Here is a 26,715-nt window from a genome sequence, read left to right as displayed (position 1 = left end):
GCCTTCAGACGATAACAAAGTCTAACTTCTAGTTTTGTGTTGTTGGAGACACCCGTGGTTTCACATTTCAGAAGTTGTTCTTTGAAAAAATTGGGTTTGTGCTTCATTTTGTGTTGCTGCCTGTGCTGCCATGTTTCATATCAATTAAGCGAAAGGTGCACAGGGGACACTGTGCACCTGTGAGAATTATGTCTCTGTACATTATGAGGGACAGCATCAATAAATCAAATGTTAGCCAGCTAAATTCCAGTTGCCCTGATGCATCTAGGGGCAGTGGACAGATGTCTACTTTAGACATCTGTCTGGCATTACTGAAGACACTTTTCATAGCCCTGCTAATGGCCTTCCATTCCCTTGATGCGGAACAGAAGCTGTTTTATATCAGTCTTAAAGCAAAAATAAAACCTGCTAATCGTGTTTGTTCCTACATCTTCTAAACCTGAAAATACGGGAGCCAAGATTCACATTTATGTGATTACTGTGCTGTTCTTTATGGAGCTCCTGCCTTTGCAGTGAGTAGGAGAATGACTTTGAGAACACTGTGACAGTACTCAGCCAGATTTTCCAGGGTTATGGCTACATTTTACAGATCAGAGATGTAAGCACTTGTAAGATAATAAAACTACAGAAGCGTGTTTCCAACTTAAACACTAGGTAACAAAGTCAGTGTGCCCTATTTTAAAGGAGGCACTCCTTAAAGTGGGGCTTGATTGCATCGCAGTTCTGCATCCTTATTCTTCAGTATTGTCTGAGTAGTTTTCTCTTGTAAAATCTGAGCTGTCACGCTTCGTCAAACTGAGTCTGGTCTTAAATTAAAATTTTAGTTAAACAATGTTAGCTAAGCGTTTTTTTCCACTCCCATAGAATATCTTCAACAACCACATGCTCGACGTGAACGTCAGGTGGCTGGCTGTGCTGTACTTCAAAAATGGCATTGACAGATACTGGAGGAGAGTAGCGCCTCAGTAAGTGAATGATTGTCTCATGTTCTCTATTGCTGTCAGCCTTGCTCTCCCACTTTTCCATTTTAGGCTTTTCTTTTCAACTGTCTCATCACACTTTTATTTACTTTTCCTCTCTCTATTCATCAGTCTTAATCTCTTTGCCTGTTTTTGAGGCTTTGTCATTCTCAGATTTTTTTTTTTGGCACAGATTTGTTGCTGTATTTTTCTGTTTTGTTCCTAGTCCTCATTGCCTCCATTTTCCCCCATTGTCTTTTCTTTTACCAGGTATTGCTTCCGTCTGCAGTTCTTCCTCCACCGCTTTTCACAGCGTTCTTCTGTCTCATTTTTACCTTCTATCCTGATTATTCCTGTAATTGTGCTCTGCTTTTATACTTGGTTTATTCCTTTGTTGTTGTTTTTTTTTGTCTGGTAGTAGATTGGCTTTGAACATTACAAATCCCACGGTCTGTCTTTGGGAACCTGACTAGCTGGTTTTTCTTATATTCTCAGGACAGTTGTTGGCTTGATGTGTTTAGGTATCTATCTCTTTGGTCACTTCAAAATATTGCTATTCTCTCCTTTCTTTAAAGTTGTCTCCTCTTACTAAAGGTTTTCTACTCTTGTCACTAGCACAATAAACTGAATTCCATTTTATAGAGTACTGTGCAAGGGCTTTGGGTCCTTGGGCCATTTATGTGATTACCTTTGGACCATTGCCATTAATCCCATAGTTGGATACTACGTGTTGTCACTATTCAAAGCTTAGGCCACATTACATAGTATTTTTATCATTACCGGTAATAACAGTAATGTATCACCACTAAGATTAGTTTGAGTTCAGAAAAATACACGAGGAAACAATGAATCTAACATGCTGAAATATTGTTAAAACCCTTAGACTTGCATGTTGAATTCTTGGGTACAATTTGACTTTTATTTCTGTGAGAAACTGGCCAAATATAGATAAGTAAGTAACATTTACAAGGAGTTTGCCTTTATGGTTGGTCCATAGATAAACATGCTGAACATTAATATGAAATGAAACAAATAAATTAGTTTTTTGATCAATGCAAAATCTCTGCATAATGCATCGCTCCCTCAATGAGCAAGAACCAACCAGCCATCTCTTTGGTACTACGGTTTTATTTGTCTGGCTTTTGATTTAAAGTTGTAAGGAGAAATCGGTCAACGAGTAGTAGAATATACGGACTCAATATGCCTTTTGCCAGACATTTTGACACGTCAAGGCTGAAACAGCCCATGTAACTAATGTTGTAAAAGAAATGGTGGGATTCAGTTGTGGTTGGTTGTCAGGTCCACAGTCCTAGTATTGTGGATGCTGGCCTTGTGGCATGGCAGAACGGCTCATTTTAAATGTAATGGAGCCATCACTAATGCTGTTAGTTCCCCCTGTGCTTTTTTTTTTGACGAGTGAAAAGCCCCGCTCTGAAAAAAGTCAATTCCTTTTTCATAACTTGGAAAAAGTTCCCTCTTATGCCTTTTTTATTAATGCTATCAGAACTGAACGTAGTGTAGGCCCGCCATTTTCCCCATAATGCAAGACTTATACAATTGAAATGTATTTTTATTTATTATAAATAACAATCAAACATTTTTCATGAAAGAAAATAACCTAAAAAACCACAGAGTCAGTGAGTGTTTCTGTCACAGCTTCACCTACCTCAAAGAGAAGGGAAAGGTCTAAAGAGGTCAACACTCTGTACACTTATCGTAGAGCCCAACCAAGACCGGATACCAATATGAATATTTGGTTATTTAAAAATCCGATATGGCGATATAGTAGCCGATATTTATTTAAAAAATACATTTCGGAAACGCGTTACAAAACAAACAGATTTCCCTAACATTAGTGATTTGTAGTTATTTATGAGTTCTCACTAAATTAACATGATGATATTTTTTTATTGTCACAACAGAACAGAGGAACATCCAAATATATAAAATTTCTGATAAATAAAATGTATAAAATGCAAACTTAAAGTCTTTAACAAAAAACATTAACAAAAAGACCAATCAGCAACATTGTAGAGCGTTACTCTGATGAAAGAATATTTATAAAAAATCGGGAAATGCCTAATATTGGCTGATAATATTGGCCCGCCGATACATTGGTCAGGCTCTAACTTGTGATATAAAAATGTATTGTCAGACCAGAGCAGATCAGAATCATCATGATGATGACCTCGATGAAGGCCACAAGCAGGAAGCGCGTTTGACAATATACGCTGCGAGCCGGATTAGACCCTAGAGTTCCCAGAATTAACCAGACACATTTTTTCTGTGGGCAGTCAGGTGTTAAATTGTTGCATTAATTTTCAGCTCAGAAAGGTACAGGTTAAAAAACACAATTATTAAAACTGACATTTTTGAAAGTCTCAGGTCAATTAGTAATCCTTTCTATAAATTGTGGATCAGTGATGAGGTGTACCTCGAAGCAGTTTCTGTCTGACAGTTTTCAGTTTCACCGGAACAATTGCCCTGCAACCGAGAAAACATTCATTAAAGTAATGATTTGCTTTTTTTCCTTTGCATTTTGTTTGAATGTATTTTTATTTTATTTTATATGAGGCACATACACCTTGACTTTTCACTGTTGTGAGAGGCCTCCCGAAAACGTTTGTTTTTGCAAATATAATGTGCCATAGTTTGACATTGGAATTTAGTTTTTTGTGCATACAAGCATGCCCAGCCTACACAAGCTTACAAGACACCGCAAGTTTATATAAGCCAGGTCCAGAATGCATGCATTTGCATAATTTTAAAACAAATCCTGACAGGCATGCTTATTCCTGTTCTTTTTCCCTGAAAGGCTTTTTAAATACTTATTGCATTGCTTTGAATGTCCTGAAAAAAGAGGGACATATCTCACAGAGTAAAAACAAAATGCATCCTGTAAAAGTAATGTGATAGTTGAAATAAAGAATCAAAGCAATTTACTGCAGAACATATAAACTATAAAATAGGGCTGGGCAATGTATCAATATTATTTCAATATCGCGATATGAGACTAGATATTGTCTTAGACTTTGGATATATGGAAATACTGTCATATGGGAAGTTTTGTCTTTTCCTGGTTTTAAAGGCTTTATTACAGTAAAGTGATGTCATTCTCTGAACTTACCAGACTGTTCTAGCTGTTCTATTATTTACCTTTACCCACTAAGTCATTAAATCATTTCTGGAGAATATTTATCGAAAATCATTGTGTAAATAACATTTTGTTAAAGCAAATATAGTTCATACAATGTCATCGCTATATTGACATTGAGGTAGTTGGTCAAGAATATAGTGATTTTTGATTTTCTCAATATCGCCCAGCCGTACTATAAAGTTGTTACTACCTGTTGTGTATTTTAAAAACTTAAATGACCCTTCAGAGCAAGCAGAAGTAGATCTGAATGAGAGATTTCTATTGGATAAATAACCTCAATTTAGCTTATTTTTCAAACTAAATCTGCTTTTGTTCTGTATTAAATATTTTTTAAACAGTCAACTGAAAAACTGCCCAAGCAGAGACATCTTACTTAGGTGATCCAAAACATTTAGACAACCTACCTTGGATTAAGATGAACTATGTTTTGTATTTACTGTAGGTTTTAAAATGTATCCCCACCAACAAATGATGTGGGCAAGCCCTGCATTTTAGCAGGTCAGAGGCTAACGCTGCCTGACTTATTTATTTTCTTGGGCTGGAACTCTGGCCAATTTTCAAGTCATAGCTCACACACGGGCTGAACATTGGGCCTATATGCCAATATAGTTATTCCAGATTATATAGGATATGATTTAGACATTCAATAAATCAAAAGAAACTATGAAATGTGCTGTGCTGGTGTAAACACAAGACAATGCTACCGCCACTGTTGAGACTGGCTCGCACGGTGCTTCGTGTCCCCTCAGCCACTGCGAGCGAGTCTTCAGCACAGCTGAAAGTTCTTGAAGACAGGAGGACTGGACTGAAACCCTAATTGGTTTTATTGTCACAACAGAACAGAGGAACATAAAAATATATTAAAGTTCTGGTAAATAAAATGTAAAGAAATTCAAACATCAGATATGAAAAGTAAAAAATCAGTGTTGCAAACAGGGTGGACAGACTATGAAAAGCCAACACTCAAAACATGGTTGACAGTCCGTTTTTTCAACCATTTATTTGTCAGTGCTTAATATCTATGAATTTTATAGTAGGAAACTAAATTGATCATACATGCACAGGACTTACTGAGAAATCCAGAGAGTATTTTGTGGAGCTGATTAATAGTTATATATTTATAATAGCTAGTTAATTAATAGTCTTAATTAGCTTTGTATCAACTTATTTGGCTATGGCTTGAATGAAGTCGACATTTATTAATATGAAAAAGTTACGCACTAAAGCTTTAACATTAGTCATAAAACAACCAACATTAACAAACAAAGTAATGCTCCAAACAGTGTTCTAAATGAAGATAATGAAGAAATTTAAAATAACCACTTTTCCATTTGAACAAAACTGAAATATTTGAATGGCTGCAGCAGTAGTGTAGGCTGTGTGATTGGGAGGAGGTCAAAACAAATTAGGCTCGGTTCAGGACTGGGCTAGGGCCTCGATTTTGGGCCTGTGAAGGCCTCTAGTCTCCCTATTATATCGGGATAACTTTACTCTGAATTGTCTCGTGCCTTTCTTGATTTTCTTTTTCGGCCAGTCATTTTTGGTTTCTTTGGCTTACAAATACGCAACATGGCTAAAATGGTCTTTCTGCACTTCAAATCCCTGAATGTCAGAAACGTGCTATGTTGGCAGGTCAGACAGCTGCTAAGAAAATGATCGCAGGACGCTGGAAGCCCCCTCACACTTTGTCCATCAGAGAATGGGTTCTAACTTTGATCGATGTCACATATGTATATGGAGCTGTCGACAGCCCATGTTAATGGGGCCAATTAGGCCAATGTGAACATTTGGCTCACAGTGGTTGAAGCATTAAAGGGCTCGTTCTGATCCTTGGGGTCCGTTGTGTATCTGATCTACTTTAATAAATATTATTTATGTAATCCATATTAATTGTTGCTCTAGTCCCTATTTGCGTTTCCCCCCCCTTTTTTCTCTTTTTTTATTTATGTATTTATTCTTTTTCTCTTTGTTTTGGCTGCTGTGTTTCATTCTATTTCCATTCTCTTTATCCATGTATATTTGTGTATGTGTGTGTGTGTGGGGGGGGGGGGGGGGGGGGGGGGGGGGGGGATTGATGTTTCTGTATGTTCATCACTATTGAGTTTTTCTGTGAAAATAGAATACAAATTTGATCAAAAAATAAATACAAAACAATGCATATAATCTCCCATCCCATATTTTATTCAAACTTGCCTCACTCCCAGAATATGTTTGCTGTAAATCTTGTTTCACTAATTCACACTCTCCCCAGTAGTAATTTGTCTTCCACCCATACCTCCTCTCTGCCGAAGGTTACTGCATGATTTATTCCTCACTCTTCCTCACATCAAACACCCTCCCGCTCCGTCTAGCTTCAGCAGCAGTTGAATTTGGCCGAACAGGCTAAATTATGGCACACACATCCCTTCTCTGTTTGAGTTGGGAGAGAGCAGGTTTATCCAAAGCTTACTGATTAAATCAGGCAGCTGGAATGTCCTGCACTATAGTGTTATAAAGAGATTTAATTGATCCCACGACAACTTGGCAGAGAAATGTGATATTTGACCTATCTTCCCCATTTTAAAGTACGAGATATGCAAACCCAGAATCTGAAATTAAATTCTAAGGAGTTTCTTAGAATGTGAGCTACATTTCAACAATGCTATATTATTATAGTGTGAAATGGTGGCTCAGAGAGGGTGAGAGGTGTCCTTCTTGTAACCACACACATTGATGTGTGTGTATTGCATTGTTGCATTTTTAATTTTCTTTATCAACTCCAGATATTATTAGATATCACTAGATGTTCCTCTTGCTCTTAATTCTTTCTTGACCCTCGTACCTATTCTGAACATCTCACTGGTTTGTTCACAGTGCTTTATCAGAAGAGGAGAAGACATCATTGCGTGCTGGCCTCATCACAAACTTCAATGAGCCTGTCAATCAGGTTAGTGAAAAGATGGGACGTCCTATTCAACTTTATAAACTGATACAGTGTGGTAGTTAAGATGACTTGGTACAACACCAGAACATGTTCAAAGCACATAACACTTTTTGCAAGTCTATTTCACTTGTGTTTTAAAAAAAAGTTTTTGCTAGGTTGTACTGTAATGATTAAATGCTGCTATGAAAATATACTTCCAGAAGCTTTTAAGTGAAATGGGTTCCCCTTCATAATGAACACTAGATTTGCAATAGTTGTTATCAATGTTACATTAGTGTTAGGGATTATTTATATTGCCCAAAATCACAAATTTGCCTCAAAGGGCTTTACAATTTAAACAGCATATGACACTTAATTAATGTAACCCGTTTGTTATAGGTCAAACTTTAGATGTTGTAGTAGTTTGGCTTAAGCATGCAAGTGCACTCCACTATAATTGGACCTGAACTGATGTCAAGTGAGGGAGAGAGAATAATCCTTTAGAAGCCCAGTTGTTATCAGTAATAAAATGGTGTGAAGGCAGGTGTTGGGAAATACATTGGTATCTCAACCACTTGTTTTCGGATGGCATCTAAGATCAGACCAGCTGTTCCATCCAAACAAAAGAGGGAATTGTTTCCAACTTCTATTCTTGTCTTTAGGAGGTAAAGATAAGTTTTTCCATTAGGAAAATTAAAGGGTTTGTACCCAGCGCTAGCATTGAGAAGGCTGTTATTTCACATTTAGAACCACAATGTGTAAAGGTGTGTTTTAGCAATGAGTTTTTCAGGCTGTCTATCGGAATACATTATAGCGGCATCAAACACCATCCTGTTACGATCCCGACTGCTCTGTATCGCCGGTGGGCCCTTGATTGATGCTCCGGCATTGACGCAAACATTGGACCAACTAGGCCCCATCCTTTCCAAATACACAGCAAGTGTATTTAGGGACATGGTTTACATTTTGCCTTTCAGTCTGGCTGTAATGACATTCTCTGACAACAAAAAACAAACAACATCAGTGAACCAGCCACCAACCTCACCAAATTTATTTAATTGAGCTTTAGTGACAATCTTCCATTTTTAAACTGTAGATGCATGTATGCCAAAAATGACAAGCCCGGTTACTACAAACATGCAAAAGTTCAACTTTCCCAAATTGGTCTAAATGGGCTTAAGCAATGAATATAAGTTGATGTTACACAGTTAAATAATAAGGTTAGAAAGGACAATTAAAGACATTCATTGTGCATATTGGGACTTTAATGGAGGGTCAAAAAGGTTGCTATACAGTTCTCAGGGGTATGCTGCAACACCCTAACAATTCAGAAGCAAACGGTGTGTGACACATCAGTCTGAAGGGACATGGCAGTTGGCCCTGAATGTTAGCCATCCATCCTGCTTTCTACAGCTTGTGTATCCCCGAGGAACGGCCCTCCATTGAATCCATTTAAACATTATATGTTATGTGCCAGTCACTGCCCCTCCTTGTCTTATCAATCAGGGTTGTGTGTGACTTTTAGAATAAGAAGTAGAAGACCTACTTTATTTTCCTGCAAGGTGAAATTATTTTAAACTCTGGTGGTGTAACACAATACACGCAGGCTCAAATATGCACAAACAGGACCTTATGCATGCACTAATGGAGTGCTGTCAGAAGGGCTGCCCATTAAAGGTGCCTAGTTTAGTTGGGGTGGTGACTTGCACAAGGCATTGGCATTGCCCAGGAAGAGAACTGGCACCTCTCCAGCCGAGCCATGTCCCTACCAAATGAGCTAACACCACCGAGAATTAGTGTTCTGTGGGCAGTTTACATAAAAAAGCTTCTGTAATCCAGGCACATTTTAATGCCCTCACCTTGCTCTACAAAACCTAATAACTTATTGATACTTGGAAATTAAATTTAGATGCACACTGATTATTTATTTACTTAGTTAAATTGAATGTAAAAGGCATAAAGGTGTTTTTATCAAAGCATGCATTCTATAGCAATAATGCAATCCATTCCTAATAACAATAATGGGGATCAAAACAAGTTACAAGGTAACTGTCTGATTTCTACGGTTGTTACAGGACCATCAACTTTGTTTACTCTGAAGATCACTCTAAGAAGGTGATTTCACAAGCATATTTAAGGCTAAAGCATGGAATGACTAGAAAATAAAAATCTCAGTACACAAAACATTTCATTAAAATTCATGTGTGACAAATACTGTAAATGTCAAAATCTAACAAAGTCATATTTATATGTATATCATCTTTTTAAATCCTGCATGGAAATGTACATAAAAACATTTTGCATTGATAATCCTTTCTGGAATTCCATCGTTGGCCTCGGAATCGAATCGTGAGGTGCCCAGAGATCCCCCCCATTACTTAATCTGTGTGACTGATTCTGATATAAGGTGATCCACAATGTGGGTACATGACATCAAGGACAATTTTTACCAAGCTAGCATTGCTGTTTATGTTAAGCCTCAGGTCATTTTTCTCTCTCTGTGCTTTTCCAACAGATAGCGACCCAGATTGCAGTACTGATAGCCAAGGTGGCCCGTCTGGACTGCCCCAGGCAATGGCCAGAGCTCATTCCCATTCTTCTCGAGTTCGTGAAGGGTCAGGATGGCTTGCAGCAGCACAGGGCACTGCTAACCTTCTATCACGTCACCAAAACCCTCGCGTCCAAACGTCTGGCGCAGGACAGACGACTTTTCCAGGATGTAAGTCGACAGTTTTAGCCTTTTGTCAGATGTCTCCACTCTCAGATTGTAAGAGGTAGTACTTATCCATAGTCACTGTACCACTAGATGGAAATCAGCACGCCCCTAGTTTAGGAAAGCAGACCCGACTCCCGTCGTGGAAGCTATGCAATGTACTGCTGGAGAATGGACCGCACAGCAAAACTTATTTTAGCCACCTAAAAAAGACCACCCCAAAAAAACTTTTTTTTTTTTAATCTCATTGCTTGTCATTTTTGTTCAACTCTGTCGGCTGAACTTTGCAGCTTTGCTCTCTTCTTTCTTTTCTTGCATTTTGCCCTCTGACTTTGTCATGTTCCTTCTTTTTTTTCTTCTCCCTTTTGCCGCAACACCTTTTGAATAGATGAATACTAAGATTTTCTTGGGAGTTGCAGGTCTTTTAGTTTCACGCTTTGCCTGTAGGAGATGCTGTTTAACTGCTGTGTGAGACGTGTCAAATTGAAGCTCCATGTCAGCCAGATTCTCTTTGCATGCATGTGTGTATGTTGTCATATGTCTGAAGCAAGATTGACGTTTTTAGGAATTGATTTGATGTGTTGATAGTTGTGTGTGTAAGAGATTGAGTTAGGAGGGTTGTTTTGTGTGTTATTAAATTACTGTTTCTTTCAAAGAGGTAATGAATCCATGGTTTAAAGAAACAATACTTTAAGAGAACTAGTCAGGAAGAGAAGGGATTTAGAGGAATGAGATATCAAACAGACCAAAAGAAAGACGGCCGAGGGAGAATTAGAGTGACAGAGACACACCAGTGGACATCAAAGGCAGTGGCAGAAACCAAATAGTTGGACGCGTGCAGAAGCATCCTCTACGCCAAAATGTGCGCCCTTAGGCAATACGGGGAACAAAGGCAGTCTGAGCCTCATTAAACAGTCCACTTTTTAAATGATGCAATGATGACTTTGATGCTAAATGCTTTCCTAAACGGTACCTTTGATATGTATTCACAGAAATGTATCAGCATTGGACAGCAAGTATCTCCATTTCTAAGCTCCCTCTTTTACCCTTTATTCACACTGTTTTTTTGTCACCCTTTTTAGCACAGACATAATGTGTACAAGTACTGTTACGTACGTGTAGGTGTTTTGGGTGTCTGCTTTGACGGCAGTACATTTCCTAGCTCTTTGCTTTACTGGCCCGCTTGCTGACGCTTTTACAGGTTTTATGTTTCTGCGGGGCTCTACGCAGAAACCTAGCATATCTCTTTAAGAGAATAACAGAGCCGACATGTGTGAATGCGTGGGGAGTGTGTGGTAGAGCGAATGAGAGAGTGACAGGGATTGCTTCGAAGATGAAGAAACAAAGTGTTTCCCCTGTGCTTCCTCACCACTGTCGGAAAGCTGTATTAGGGAAAGTTTACTCTCTTCTTGATTCCATGTTTTATTATGGAAAAGGTAGTCTCTCATTACCAGGCCGTCCTCCACAGCGCTGCGGAAGAAGGTCTGGCTAGTCCACACAGCGTTCTGGGTTTGGAGAAAATCGTGCTCTGGTTTATTGCTATTTCTTTAAACCAATAACAATCGTCCTTGGGCAGTGCTAAATGTTGGATGGAGCCGCTGCAAAATAGCCTTAGGGAAGGAACTGGTTTTTGTGGAACATGTGTACGTTCAATGGTTGTTTTAGTCTTGCAGATAACTGATAACTCAGATTCTACAGATAGTCTAGCTAGGATTCTTGATTACCCTGCAGAGATCTGAGGACCAGCTAACCATAGTCCTCAAAAGTCAATCAGAGTTTAAAATTACAACACAAAGAAAGCGTAAGGTAACGAACATCCAGCTGAAAAGAGTGACATCCGACAGCTCCGGAGCAATCCTGAATGTGGAACGTTGTGGATATAAACTTTGGAGAAGGAAAATCTGGAAATGAGTAGAAGAAAATGAAACACTACCAAGCCGTGTTCAAGCGGAACCATCACAGTTGTTGTGTTCTCTGTCGCTGCAACGTGTTTCAAATGTTGAATACAAAATCTGTTTGAAACTGCAAATTTGAGATTTAAAATGATTTATAATTCATAATATAATATAAAATGAAAATGTTAATGCTAAGCAAGAGGAAAAATAATAAATTAAAAACCATTCATCTCAAAAATGGAACCATGAGCTGGCACCATAAGTAGTCAGTTCCTGAGAAAGGCTTCACATTGCTGTGGTGCATAATGCAGTTGTACAATTGAAATTATATTATTGAGTAATACTCTTATTGCCACCAAACGGAATGAGTATGCAGTCTCAATCTTTCAATTGATGGATAATACTGTTCAAGCAGTAGCATGGAAAACAAGATTACACATCAAAATTAATTTAAAAGTCAGGGACACGTCAAAGTAGTTCTCAGCAAGTCTGTCAAGCCTGACTCCGACAGGCTGATTGGTGTCAGTTGCTGTCATCATCCGTTGTTTATACTGTATATCTGGTGTTCCCCAGAGGCTAGTAGCAGGTTTACTATATTATTTAAACACACAGTTTTGTTACTTTACTGACTTTACCAACACAAAACACCCCTTGAAAACACACAGAGATTCGACAATACATATATTTACACCCTTACAGAATCTGCTGAAGAATGTTTGTGCTTCAGATTAGTATTGTATTCATGAATCTTCAACCCAGATCACCAACATTTTTTGGTGTTTGGACTTTCATATACAATATATACATGACATATATTAGCTATATTAGCATATATTCATAGACTTTCTATACATGAGACTGCATTATTGTAACAAAGAGTGCTGTCTGATAATACTACACTGTAGTGTGTTTTCTTTAAAAAGGTAATAATTGAATGCATATTGCATTTTCTATAATAAAACACAAAGTGATAAAGATGTTTAGAGTTACCACATTTTTTTTTTTAATACTCTTTTATTAGAAAATGCCATCTTAAATTTCTAAAACCTTGTGGGATAGCACTTTTGTAAAGACACTGCATTGGGGTGTTGACCTTGTTTGCTTTTTGGGACTTTAGTTTAGAGAGAATGAGGCAGGTGATGGACAGCATCTGTCTTTGCGCTTTTGAGTAGCAATGTAGGAGCAATATCCCATCGGATGGGTATTCACAAGCAGATCGTCAAATGAAATGAACTGCACTTTTTATGGACGACTTTGGGTCTCTAGTTCTTCCTCCTGGAATAGGGAATCAGCTAGCAGATATGGAAAGAAAATGTGCTCCTCTGTTGTATCCGATTGCAGTTGGGAAAAGGAACAGACCCATGCATATGCCCAGATATTCAGATACCGATAATGCAAGTACAGAGCTTACAGACAGATGGAGGGCCATGATACATCACAAAAGTCATTAATTGGAATTCAGATGGTTCCCCAATCTCCAGCAGTCAGCTCAATAACAGACTGCTTTGCTTTGTGTGGCTGACTACTTTAAAAATATCACATTAGAGCCTTAACTGACATACTTTTGGTTATCAGGAGTGGGGACTGAGGCTGTCAATTCACTTATATGAAGTTGCATGTTATGGAGCTGGAAGCTGTTGTCAGGGGACACCGGCAGTTTATTGTGAAGGTTACGTTTTCAGGTGTGGCGAGCAGTGGCTGTAGTTCTTTATTTGCTGTTTCATAATGATTTTCCGTGCAGTGTCACCTGGGGCCTTGATTGATTGTAGTCTGGCTCAGTAATTTGCATCAAGCTTTGAAAAGCGTCACTTTTTCAAAGGTGGTGTTATTGAAAGACTTATTTTCATGTGGGGCATTGCCTTAACCAGGGTGCAGACATTTCTTATATTTAGCCACTATGTTTGAATAGTAACTGAAATCTACTGTTTATCTGTTTCACTTTATTCATTTTATGAAAACACTGACCAAAGCATAGTCCAAAGCTAATTATTGTGCCTTAGCAGAATTATATTATCTGAACTACTGGTCCAGACTACACAATACACAGTTGATGGGACTGAGAGTACTTTTTGTCTACATTTTGATGGTCTTGTTTGGCCTCTAAAGGAAAATGCCTTCATGGAAGAAAATGTAATTGGTTTGGGCCCTGTGTTATGGCAGGGACTGTAATAGGAAGTTAATTTAGAGCTAAATTAGACCTGTGACTTGGATGTCCCTCTTTGCCCCTTTTTGTTTGTTCTGTGTGAGTGTAGTTTGCACACGTTAAACTGGTGCGCAGAAACATTTGGGATTCATGTGTTCACAATAATGATCTTGGCCTTTTGTTGAATATGTGAGGCAAAATTGTTTGTGTGATTGACTCCACTGTTTATGTGTATGTTGGCAGCTGGCGTCTGGAATCTACAGCTTTGCATGTTCCCTGTGGAGCCATCACACCGACTGCTTCCTCCAGCAGATCTATGCCAGAGATGAGGCTGGAGCGCTCAGCTCACTGGAGAGGACGCTGCTCTCTCTTAAAGGTAGCAACATTTTGCATACATGCAAACTCAGTCATGCCTTTACACACACGACACAACTGTATTCACATGGAAAGAGGTGCAGAGATCTATAAATACAAAATAGTGAATACCTTGGCATAAAACACCTGAATGCACATCGCATTGCATTATCACATGATTCCACGTATTGAAATACACTTAATGAACCCTCTGGGGTTGAGAGCTCCACCGCCCTAGCTCAGCAGCACAAAACTAAATGTCATGTATTAAAATTAATAGCTGCAAGTTTTTATCATAAGCGTGGCAAAAGTATTGACATAAACCTTATACTTTCCACTTTCCAATGTGTCCCTGCCAATTGGTTTTTATTTTTAAAATTACGTGAATTAGATGAGAAATAAACTATTCACATTAATCATTCAAAGCAGGTAACATCCCACAGGGAAAGCACTAACCCAGCCCGCTGCATTTGCATATCTATTCACATCCCGATTATTTTTGGTATTGAGGGAGGATCCCACTGGACTACGCACATGTTAAAACAGACAAAATGCTTCAAGCATAATTTATTTGAAAACAAGCTTTGCATTTTGGAAGATGACAGCCTTTTGAACGGCGATATCCACGCTTCACACGCGGAGCAGGGCTGTGTGTGTGACGACACACAGCGCATGTACTTAACTTGGAACAATACATATAGGATTAGTAATAGCCCCTGGTGCAGATAAACTGACACTACGCTCGTTGTTGTAACTGCAAAGAAACATTTAAGAGTAAAAAGCCAACCCTTACTCTCCTGTTCAACAGACATTAACATATAGAAAGTGATATTTCAATCTGCTCTGTCTGCATGCAGTCTCTCATTGCCTCGCTGTTTTGCACAAACACAGCATGCTACCTTGCAAGTATCAGAGTACAAAACGATTATTTGCTAAGATTTGTTTTTCTTAGTTTGCCTCAAATCTTGAAATTTAAACTTTGCTGCTGGTGTTCTCCATTCTTTATAAACTTCCCTAAGTATTAGGATGGCAGGGATATGGTTCATTTTACTGACAACAGCTAAGGGAAATGTCCAGGCTACGGGCACTAAGTTTTCTTAAAATGTGCCCTCCTTTATGAACAATATAGTTGAATAGCCTTGCTAGGCTCTCTGCTCTGCCATTCAACCTGCGCTAGCTAGTAACACACGTTTTGCATATTCAGTGCAAAAAGCCATTACACCTCCCACTGCTAACTTTTGGTCACAAAACATTTCTTGTTAGATTGCATTTGTTTAATAAAGTAAAAAACCATGGAGCAGATTAAAGTTTTGGCTTTTTGGATACCTAACACTTACCATAATCACCTCAAGTGACCAAAACAATTCATCAATTCATTGTTTTTTCACAAATTCCAGCATGCTTCTAAAACTACTTTTTACAACTTGATAATTTATTTATTACAAAAAAGTAAGTACAATTATGAAATACATTCTACTTAGATATTTTTCTAGCTGAAATTGTTTAAATTGACAACAATAACGGAGCATGCCAAAATTACCTGTGTCTGAAAATAGAACCCGGATGGTTTGGCATACATGCGTTGAACTTCTGGAAATATTCATATGTGCTGCTACCTTTTTGGAAAATCAATTAACACTATTATTAAAAGGGTTGGGTACCGGAACCTGGTGCAAATGGCTGTTATTTACCGGACTGAATGACAAAGCAGATTTTGGTGGCACTTAAAAGCGTGCTGTGCTCTCTCGTGCTCCGAAACAGACAACGGAATTAACACTACACTTGACTTGGCAGCAGGTAACGTTAGCCTATTGTTAGCAGCTAAAGACACAGCGTAGACTAGCTGCACCAACTGAGTGCAAGTGAGTGACCGACGGGAATTAATGGTGTGTGCAATTGCACCTGTAATCTCATGCTACATTCAAAGTTATTGCAAAATACCCTTCTGCCATTTAGTAGTTCTATTTGTCATTTTATAGCAAATGACTTGAATTATCTAATCTTATTACATTTTATATAATCCTTTACATTTTAAAATATGGCTTTGTCAATAAACAAGCCATTCTTTAATTTCACAGAATGTCGTTTTGTGCTCTTCATTTTATTTTTATTTTTTTATAGTATTGCTTCATGCACCAGTGTCTTAAAGAAATAATATAAAAACGACACCCAACCCTAAGTATTAGATACATTTGTCATTAGTGACAATCCTGCACACATATTTTTTTTCTTTCTACCCCTCTCAGTGCTTCGCAAGTTGACTGTCTTTGGATTTCAAGAGCCACAACAGAACATGGAAGTGATGGTGAGTCTTAATTTATTTCAGCTGTGGCTGTTAAAAACCTCACATATTTTATGAAATAATATTTTTTTTAAAGCTGATATTTTTGCTGTTGGTTTTTGATTAGAAAATGACTCCAATAACAGTGTGTGATATGAAGGCTGTGAAGATTGAAAGGGCCTTAAGCTTTTTATCTGGTAAAAGAGTCAAGAGTTCTCTATGAGCTCTTCTTATATTTTCAGTGTGAAGAACATCCAACTTGAAACTGTTCATTTCATTTATTTTAAATCTTTCTAGTAAAAAAAATAAAAAATCCTAAGCATGTGTCTGCATAGAGTTTTGGTTCCCCCATGGCTTTGAGTTAATGGAATCATTTGCACAAAATGCCCCAGCCCTGTGAACTGCAGCTGCACATTCTGACTACTTTCTGTTTTGCCAATCAAGGTTTGGTGAAAGGATAGCAGTAAATGTTTTAGAGAATAGTAAAAGGTAAGAATGTGACTTTTCCTTTTTAAAAAGTATTATTTTTTTTTATTTTTTTTAATCAAAAGAAACACAGAAAATCGCCAGTCATTCGTTAAATAAATCGGAACGCTTAGCAATCAAAATATGTGCAGATTTAAATCGGCACCGTTTTCTTTTTCGTTGTCATGTGCACAACAATGCCCATAACAAGCTGGAATCAACAGGTGTGTTGCTTTAGCAAAGCTATTCTTTAAACTTCACAATAGTAATGGATGCTTAGTCTAGGGTTGGAGCACCATTGGAAATGGATCAGGGGATATCAGCTGATCATACTATGGACTGACAAATCAGTTTAAACCTATTCATTCTAACCACTGAGTAGCAGAGGAACCAAGGGAATAAAAGCTAACCTTATTCAGAGCCCAATTGATAATAATGATCTAGAGTCACATGTAGACACATAGAGACATGCATAGACTGCATTAATCATCACAATACTTAAAAAACAAGTGTTGCCAGAAGACTGTCTGATTTTCTCCAAGTATCCTTGAGACACATAATACAATCATAGATGATCAGTGAGTTTTTACTGTGCTCTCTCTGTCTCTCCATTATCTTTAGCTTCTTTTTTTTTCTCTGTCAACCAGGAGATGGGAAGGACATTTTTTTAGCTGGAGTAATGTAGTTTAATGTGCAAAAAAATACATTTAGAAATTACAAACAGTGAGGCTGGGACCATTAAAAACTGATGGGAAAGAGGGAAGACAAAACAACACATGCAGATACTACACAGACAGACACAAGACAAGGGACCAAACAGCTGTTCCAAAGGCTGTAGTCATGTGCAACAGCCTTTGCATTAACTTGCAGTGCAGTTTCAGCAACGCTCAGTAAAGCGTCTAGAGTCCTTCCTGGGTCTCCATGAATGTGTCCCATAGAGAGTTTCATATAAACTACGTCCAGGAAGGAAAGGATCCATGCATAGATAGACAGGTCATGGGGAGGTTTACAACGGGTTGCAATCATTTCACTGGGGTGACATATGTCCTACAAATGAAATTGTAGTGAATCTTCTGATGGTCTGGATTGCGTCATACTTCTGGAATATTAGACCATTCACCATGCCATTCGAGTTTAATACTCAGGCTATGAACTGATAAAGCCTGGATACCATACCACAGTTTTTAGGCTAAACGGTAAATAACTTCAGGATACGATGGATGGGCAAAGGCCTCTGCCAAGGGAAACCTTAGGCCTTAAGTGCTGATCTTAATTGAAAGTAAAAGTAGAAAAAGAAACGTGGTAGAATGAATACGTTCTGCAAATCAGGAAAAAATAATTATCCAACCTCGCTAAAAATGTCTTTTAGACAATAAAGCCCCCTCTGTTCCCATGTAGGGCTGCTATAGGCCTCCCACTGATCAGGAGTGCTCTATTATTAAATAAAGTGCAGAAAGTGTGCAAGTTACAAGCTATATGGCAGTATGCTATATGACTTTCAGCCAAAGTCAAAGTTTTGATAAGATGTCAGATAATGGGGCCACAGCGTCTCTGGCACTGTTTGTTAGAAACATTCGCAAAAACAATGTCATGAAGTGACCAAGGCTCATTTTAAGTCGCGGGCGTTGGCCTTTACAGATAAATTTAGATACCGCTGATTGTAATTTACACCAATAGCCAGCAGGAGGGGAGAGAGGTAGCATAGAGCTCACAAAATTAATCCTGGGCAACACATTCATTTTAACGACTGAGATACAGGCTTGAATCAACATGGGGAAACCCATCAATTTTTCCATATCATATTGCAGATTTCAAAACATTGTTCATAGCAACAGAATAGTTATGTTTAACAATCTGGTTTAAGCAAGGGAAGACCTCAATGCCTTAATAGTTAAACTGCTTAACCATGGGGACGCTAGTAGAGATTATATGTAATAGTGCAGACTTTGACCAGTTAATTTTAAAGCCGTATAAGCTTCCATACCCCTCGCATAATGAAATAAGGTGAGGGAAAGACTGAGATGGGTTGGGGATGGGAACGTCATCCACATTTAATGAAAGATGATACTGTGTATTACAAATGCATAGTGGTGACAACATAATTGATTGCCGAATGGCTTGAGCCAGCTGGTCTAGAGAAATGAAATGTAATGCAGGACTCCAGCGTCAACCTTGGCGAGAGAATCTAGAAACTGGAAATAAAGAGGAGGAGGTGCGTGTGGTTAAGAGTTTTAGGGTTGATAGCTAGCACACTCTGTAGAATCCTTATCCTTTTTCAAGAGCACGTAAATTAAGGCTGTGTTAACATCCCTTGAGAATTTTCCCTTTTCAATGGAGAAGTTAGTCATGTCAAGACAGAAAGGGCCTAACTGTTCCCAAAAAAGTTGCAAAGAATTCTGGGGGAATTCCATCAAAGCCCGGTGACCTTCCTTTTTGCATACCCTGTACTGCTCATTTTAATTTTTCAATAGTAATCAAGTTCTCCTAGCTAGATTCCTCTGCTGATAACTGAGGCAAGTCAAGCTGATTCAACCAGCTGTCAGTGAGATTTATCCAAAGTAACCTAAGATTTATACAGATTGGAATAAAATGTCTGAAAGGACTTATTTATTTCGAAAGGGTCAGTTCTAGCTGCCAGGTTAACACTAAAACTAGGTCAGTGTTCACAGATCAAACATGGGGCAGTAGAAGGGTGCAGCAAATATGGGCCCCTGATTGGTTCTATACTGAATTAGCTTTGAAGTAACCAGATTTCATATATGTGTTATTCACACATGTGTTTGTTGTGTTATGGTTGTCTTGCTATTGGCCGCCTAAAATTTCCTTCGGCATGTATAAAGTACATATCTTTCGCGCCAAAAAAAACAAGAACCGGAAAGCGCATAATGGCGAGCAGTTTTATACAAGACAGATGTGTCGTTCAGGAAAAAATACTATAATCATATCAGATAACAGTGGAATGAGATAAGAGCACCATAAAACTGGTACACATCAAGTGAATACAAACCAAGAATCCAACCCTCTGGCCCGTACTGAATCCATGGTTGGGAAGAAGGCTTGGCATCGTTTGACCGTGAAGTTGCTGTAGTCTGGAGCGAAACGGATATTTCTTTACCGCAACAACGGGCGTGGATCTCAGTACACCTTGAAGAATTTCTTGTCTGGTAGTGTAGTGAAAATCAGTATGCGATTAGCAGTGGTGGTGTTCTTTGCATTGTCACTGTAAATTCAGCGAGCTCTCATAATTTCGATCTGGACATCTGCCAATTTTGAGAACCGCTGAGGCAGAGAGATACTGAATAGTGTTGGAGCCTTTGGTTTCTATCCTCCATGTGATAGCTTCACCTGCAGCTCTTGAAAGGTTTGGCTTTAGCCGTTAAGAGTACGGGAGTGGCTTTCCATGGCAGTTTTTAGTGTGTCCACATCCGATCTGAGTGCAAAGGCTTGCAGTCAGGGATGCTAGCTGAGCATGTACAGCAGTTACCTTCTCGTCGCTCTGAGAGAAACGTAGCTTAAAGTAGCTCCTCAGACTCTCCAGTTATGCATCTGTAATGGCGTCCATATCGACGCATTGGGTTTCATTGTGCTTGTCATTCTGCTTCAAATGACTCTATTGAGCACAAAGTGGTAAAATATTGGAGTTGGAACCCTAAAACAACAACTATTTGGCAAGGTTAGGCTGGGAATTACACCTAAGGTTGCCATCTCTGTCGAGCTGATCATGCGGCTCCTACTGTGCTCTATTAATCTTCTAATGAGACAACTTTTAGCTTGCAGGCTGAAGTTTGTGTAATGGTTGAAATAGTCACATTAAAATATAATTTGCCTCTGAGCTGTCCCTGGTTATTCCAACTCAGTGAGCAGGAGAATTGATTTGGAGTTAATATTTCATGTTTAGATGTTTATGCTGTTATTGTCCCAGACTCACTACCTTCTATTTGAGGCTGTTGATACTTTCATTTCATTTTCATTCAATTTGTTATTCAGCCGATGGTGTGTTAAAGGTCCTATGGCATGAAAATGTCACTTTATGAGTTTTTTTTAACATTAATATGCATTCCCCCAAGTCTGCCGATGCTCCTCCAGTGGGTCATTGGCTATGGCTCATTTTATTGTAAAATAAAATTCTTCTTCTTTTTTGTACTTGATGCCCTCTCCACTCAGAATTGTGTTTTGCCTATTGTTACTTCACTTGGACTTTCAGTAGAATAATGTATGTGCAGTGAATGCTTTTTCACATTCATCTGCGGAATGAGGAAAGTTTCTCTGTGCTTACTTTAATTCTGAATTCGACACGAATGCTCATGCATGATTTTGTGATATCACAACCAGTTTAGAAGCCAATCATGATCCAATATGCAACTGACACTTAAATGTGACGTGTAAACTTAAACACTGCGATAAAGGAAACCGGTTGTGTCTTGGTCTCTTTATGTATTTTACTGCTTACAACAACAGGTGGTGTACTCTTGTGGCTTTCACCTGTCTCTTTGAATGCTGTATAGAAAAAACCTGTACTGTTGTTTCAGGCTGAGATTTAGCTAGATTCTGGAGTGCCGGCGCCATTCAACTATCTTTGTCTGTGTGTGATTTGATGGCCATATTCCGCTTAAGTTGAAGGAGCTGATTGGATAACATTTTGCTGGAATTCATGGATTTCATGTGAAAAATTAAAATTGATTGATTGATACTCATTTTCGCTTGTTTTGTCTGTACATCTCAGCACAAATTGGAGTCTTATAGCCTCAGGATAAGCTTGTTCTTGTGCTGAAGTGAAAATACTTTTATCTTAGGTCGTTATTGGTGATTTGTTGTCTTTTGGCAATGCCTTGAGTGATCCACTTGCCTCTTTCTATTGACTAAATGCAGATTTGTATGAAATCATAAACCAGCTTAAGATGCTAATAAACACTTCATATTACATCATCATATTACATAATTACATTTTTTAAATCGGTTTCAAGGTTATATTTCTGTGAGGGACTGACAGAAAGGAGAGTTGGTTGCTTACCAAAGAATTAATTCAGCAACCTGCAGAGAACTGAATAAACTCATCTGAAAGAGTATCTAAGTCATGTGTAGCTTTCAGACGGCCTTAGAACAGCAGGCGGGAACTGTATAAGTAAATCGTAATACGTAATGCTATTACACTTAATATGCAATAACAATCTTGGTGTGAATAGGCTTGTGCTTTTCTAGTCCTTAATTTGTTGTTTTTACATAATTTGACCCTTAACACAATCTTTGGCCCCTAAGCAATGACTGAATATGGGAACCATTTTGGAAGTTGGCTATTTATTGAAGTACATAAAGTATGTTTTCCATTGAATGTTTTTATTGTGAAATGGGAAACTGTAGGGTTATGTAAACCTAACTCGTGCAGCCACAAATTTTTGGTTGCAGATTATGACAATGTTTACAAAATGCTTTTTGTGACTGCAGTGTCACTACATGACATTTGGTTTGATTAAAAAATAAATACTTGAATACAACTTAAAAATACTGTATGTCTTAGAAGCCAAGGAAAATGCTCGGATAGATTGTTTTGCTCACCTTTCTATAATGTCCTTTGGAGCACAAATAAAGACTTGTAGCGAGTGATTTATCCTGTCTCTGCCTGTGTCTTTACACTCAATATGAACATTCTGAAGAGATTATGTTTGTTTTCTAATCGCCACAGTGGCAGCACTGCTGGAGAACAGCGCCGAGTTGGAAAAGGCTGACACTGTTAATTAAAAGCTTTTTTATTATTATTTTCTTTTTTTTACATATGTTTTTGCTTCTCAGTATGCGGGTTTGCAACATCCAGAAGTTATAAGCATCTTTGTGTGTTTCCCAAAGCAAACTATAGTTTTAGTTACTACTACTAAGTACTGCAGCATTCTAAACCTGGAGCAAGTCTATGGACTTGTACTTGTACGCAGCTAAAACATTTTCCAAATTGTTATCTTAAATTGCTACCCATGTTATTCCTTTAGATCCATTCACTGATCAAACTTTGTTGTTCTATTGCCATTCTCATCTACCTTTACAAACTACTTCTCACATCATTGCTGACAGTCCCGTTTGGTGCCCACTCTCTGTCCGTCTCCATTTGCCATCTTTCTCCCTCCACCTCAATCCATTTAGCTGACATTCATTTTCTTTTCACTTCACCCTTGTGTATTCTTCCCCGGCAGTGCAATGAGCCTCACTTCTCTTCCTCTTTAGTTGTCAAACCTTCTTAATCATGACTAATTGAGCTGAAAAATTGTATTTTGCTTTAGTCGTTTTTTTAAGTATTTTTCTCCTTTCATTTCATCTACCTTGCCTCCCACTCGTTTTCTAAATCCCACTTAGCTTAACGAAATGCCTGCTGTATATGTTGTTCTTTATCATCTGCCGCCCTTTCTTCTGTGCTAGACCTTTTGTGACCCACTCTTTCTTTACTACATTTTGCTGAGCTACACTTGCAGACTAGGCTGTGTTGTCTGGATGTGTGATTAATGGCACCGCTGTTGACCTCATGGCTGAACATTAACGCAGAACTAAACCGATTGCATCACCATCTATCATCTAATTTCCCATGCTAAGCCGCATCTACACCAGGCTACAGCAAATTGATTCTCTTCCCTTCTGTGTAGCTGGCACTTTTATCTATACTCCTGAGTACAGAGGCGTATGTGTGCCCATGCACACACATACCAAAGTTATTCCCTTGTTAATACATCTCCTTCTGAGCAATACTGATGAGGTAATCTGCAGAAAAGATTCAACTTTATCTCACCCTCTCTTTCTTTTCAGGGTTTCCTGAATGCAGTGTTTGAGAGGCTAAAACAATTCTTGGAATGCTGTGAGTACCTGTCTCTTTCCCTTTCCTAGATCTCTGATCCAAGGTTTCTCCCGTCACTAAACAAACTCTGTCACTGGTGCTTTATCTAATGCATACTGAAGGCACCCACTTAAAAGGCTAAGAGGTTTTATAACACCCAAAGTCTAGGTCTAAGTAGGTCATGATGGCAGAGCATAATGTAGGTGTCAAATTAGAAGTTTAGGCCGAGATATCCTAAAGGCCGTTTATGGTTCTGCGTAGAATCCACAGCGTACCCCGCAGACCCCTCTACATCTACGCCGGACCCTACGGCGTAGCCTGACGTGGACCTTTCGAATAATATAGGTACACGTTGTCACGCGGCCGTAGCATTCCCCCCGCCACTCAATTCCTGGTTCTCCTTCTCCACAAACAACAAGAAATCAAGGAAAGGGTTAACTTTCCTGCTTCAGATTTCCCACCTTGGTCAGAAAGCACAGGGGAGACTCATTGATTCTCACACTAAGACTCTAGAGTCGCTACTCAATCTAAAGCTAATCACCGTCACTCTCCAACTTCTCCCTCACTCTATCATCCACTCCACACACACACACACACACACACACACACACACACACACACACACACACACACACACACACACACACACACACACGCCGGCCACTTACGTAGGCTACGTGAAACGTTCTGTGTAGAGCCTTCGCTCAACCATAAAACTGCGTTAAGGGGGTTTGTTTATAATCATGAGTTTCTCTTCCAAACCATAAGAAAATCGAAGAGCTCTAAGTGCAACGTACACCCACTGTACTATTATTTCAGTGTATGAGTCTGACTCCAAGAATGTCAATCTTTGTTATTGCTAAATGTCAAGAGAGCGGGTTAAAAACATCATGAAATGGGACTTCCTGGAAAGTCTTTGATGTTGAACTCACCCTGCGTCAGTAGTGGTAACATAAAATCCAAGCGATGAAACACTAAAAATGATCAGAAATGTACCTTTCTGTCCCTACTATCAAATCATGCGTTTCCTTCACTAATATTGTGTCAGTCAAAATGATTTCTTATTGTCTGTGTTACAAGTCCAACATTGTGTTTAAAAGGAATTACCCCATATAAAATACACCTTTTCTGAGCTTTTGCCACTTTATATTCCAGTATGTATTTATTTAATTAATTTTTTTAACAGCTGATTCTGCTTTAGTGTTTAGATGGGATCATGATAAATAATCATAATACTTTCGGGAGGCGTCTGGTGGTTCCCACCACTAGTGGTAGCTATGTTAGCTCACTTTCACTGTCTGATTTCACTATCCGCTACCCATTCTTTTCTCCCATTGAAGTTTGTCCCAACAACACCCAGTGAGTGAGAGATTAATCTCAGACAAATCCATGAGTGGCAGACGTTCGCAAAAATATCATACGAGATATCTGCCACATTTATCGCTTCCCATATGTACTCTGCTGATGGCAAAGGAGACACAGTCCTGTTGCTATTTGGGCCAGGCAGAGAGGGGACACAGCACGGCAGCTTACAGCTGGGCAGGGGAGAAATATCAGCTCTGCACAGACTGATAAGGTCAGCTATATAAACTGGTGTTTTTGGTGCAGTCTGAGCGGCCCATTCAGATGTCTGGCTCTCCCTGTTATGCGTTTGTCATCCAACTGAGGTTGCCTATCCATTCCTGTTAGTCATTACATTGTTGAAAACCTTTTTTGTTTGGGTTTTTGGGGTTACAAATCTGTCAGAAGTAATTAATGCCCCCTCGTTTCAGTGTTCTTTCTTAACTGATTACATTACACCGGCAACTGTGACATGGGCCCAAAGTCAATTAAATGCAATGGTGTCTTGATCTAACTTATCCCGAATGCAAAACAAAGCAATTTTTGAGCAAGTTAACATTTTTAATTAATCTAGTGACACTTTCAATTAGTAGGAGCTGATAAAAAGGAATGTGTGTGCAATAGGAGAAGAAATGATGACCCTGTTTGTGCTCAAATGATTGGAGAAACGCCAACGGCTGTTATGATCTACCAATTTCATCAATGAGGTTGACAAGGAAGTACTATAGTGGGCGTCTTTATTGTTTAGCATCATGAGTTGTTTTTATGGAGCCAACATTTACATCAGAGGAATTGAATCATTCTTAGTCATTTTTAACAAGGCAGCAAGGTGAAGTGAACACTTGACCCTAAAGAAAGTGGAAATGCTTCTTTTAGTAAATGAGGATACTTTAATCTCTTCATGTCTCTAGAGCATCTTCTTCATTCTCTTTCTGTCCTTGTAATCTTGCTCCTATTAATTCTACTCAAGTTTTTCCTACCCTTTCACATGAGGTTCGTCATGACTGATGTGTCAAATAAAATCAAATTATCAACAGTTGACACTGTTGTTTCTCATGTGGACTTCATGCATTGTACCTTTTTATGAGGGCATAGGCTAAATACTTCAGGAGAGCAAGGTTTAAAATTTCAACCCATTATGCAACAGTTCTGCCATTGTGCCAGCAAATCAAAAATTGTCAAATATTTCACAAACTACCCCTTTGGACAAAAGCGGTAGTGTTTTTACTACACCTGCTGTTGTAAAGATCTTTTTCCCCACTGTGGGACAAATAAAAATTATCTTATTATCTCTTTCCTTTCGCATATCTGAAAAACATATCCACATTTGAACCTTTTTATATGTGAATATCATGGTACTAATAAATACTATACTAGATGCACTAATCGACCTATATCTAGGGATGGTAACAACGATAACAAAGGCAACCATAATGTGCCCGATTCAACAAAAAATACGTAACGTCCATGGAGGGAAAGCTTGTATCACCCACTGTATTAAGGAGTTTGCGTTACCGGGAGGTCATTTAGTTGTGATTAATGCTTTGCTCAGACAGAAAGTCATTCATGTACAATAAGAGAATACGTTACTAATGCATTGTTACATTTCAAGTAGGTAACTTAGCCTACTTTGGATTTATTGTGAACTAAACCGGGTGTCACTAGCCAAAGCATTAGCAAGAGTTTTTTGTAGT

The 26,715-nt window shown here is 38.7% G+C and overlaps 1 protein-coding gene across 1 annotated transcript in view; it reads left to right on the top strand.

Annotated features, from left to right (window-relative positions):
• The window catches only part of ipo11 (importin 11), a 130,872-nt gene that overhangs the window by 5,150 nt on the left and 99,007 nt on the right, over positions 1-26,715 (top strand). Inside the window, exons 3-8 of the mRNA XM_034871622.1 lie at positions 865-965; positions 6,970-7,042; positions 9,534-9,737; positions 14,013-14,145; positions 16,370-16,428; positions 23,653-23,701. Of these exons, the coding sequence (XP_034727513.1) occupies positions 865-965; positions 6,970-7,042; positions 9,534-9,737; positions 14,013-14,145; positions 16,370-16,428; positions 23,653-23,701 (619 nt within the window). The remainder of the gene's footprint in view (positions 1-864; positions 966-6,969; positions 7,043-9,533; positions 9,738-14,012; positions 14,146-16,369; positions 16,429-23,652; positions 23,702-26,715) is intronic.

Source organism: Etheostoma cragini, chromosome 5 (assembly GCF_013103735.1).
Source record: "Etheostoma cragini isolate CJK2018 chromosome 5, CSU_Ecrag_1.0, whole genome shotgun sequence".
NCBI classification, from domain to species: Eukaryota; Metazoa; Chordata; class Actinopteri; order Perciformes; family Percidae; genus Etheostoma; species Etheostoma cragini.
This window is presented reverse-complemented; position numbering and strand designations above follow the sequence as displayed.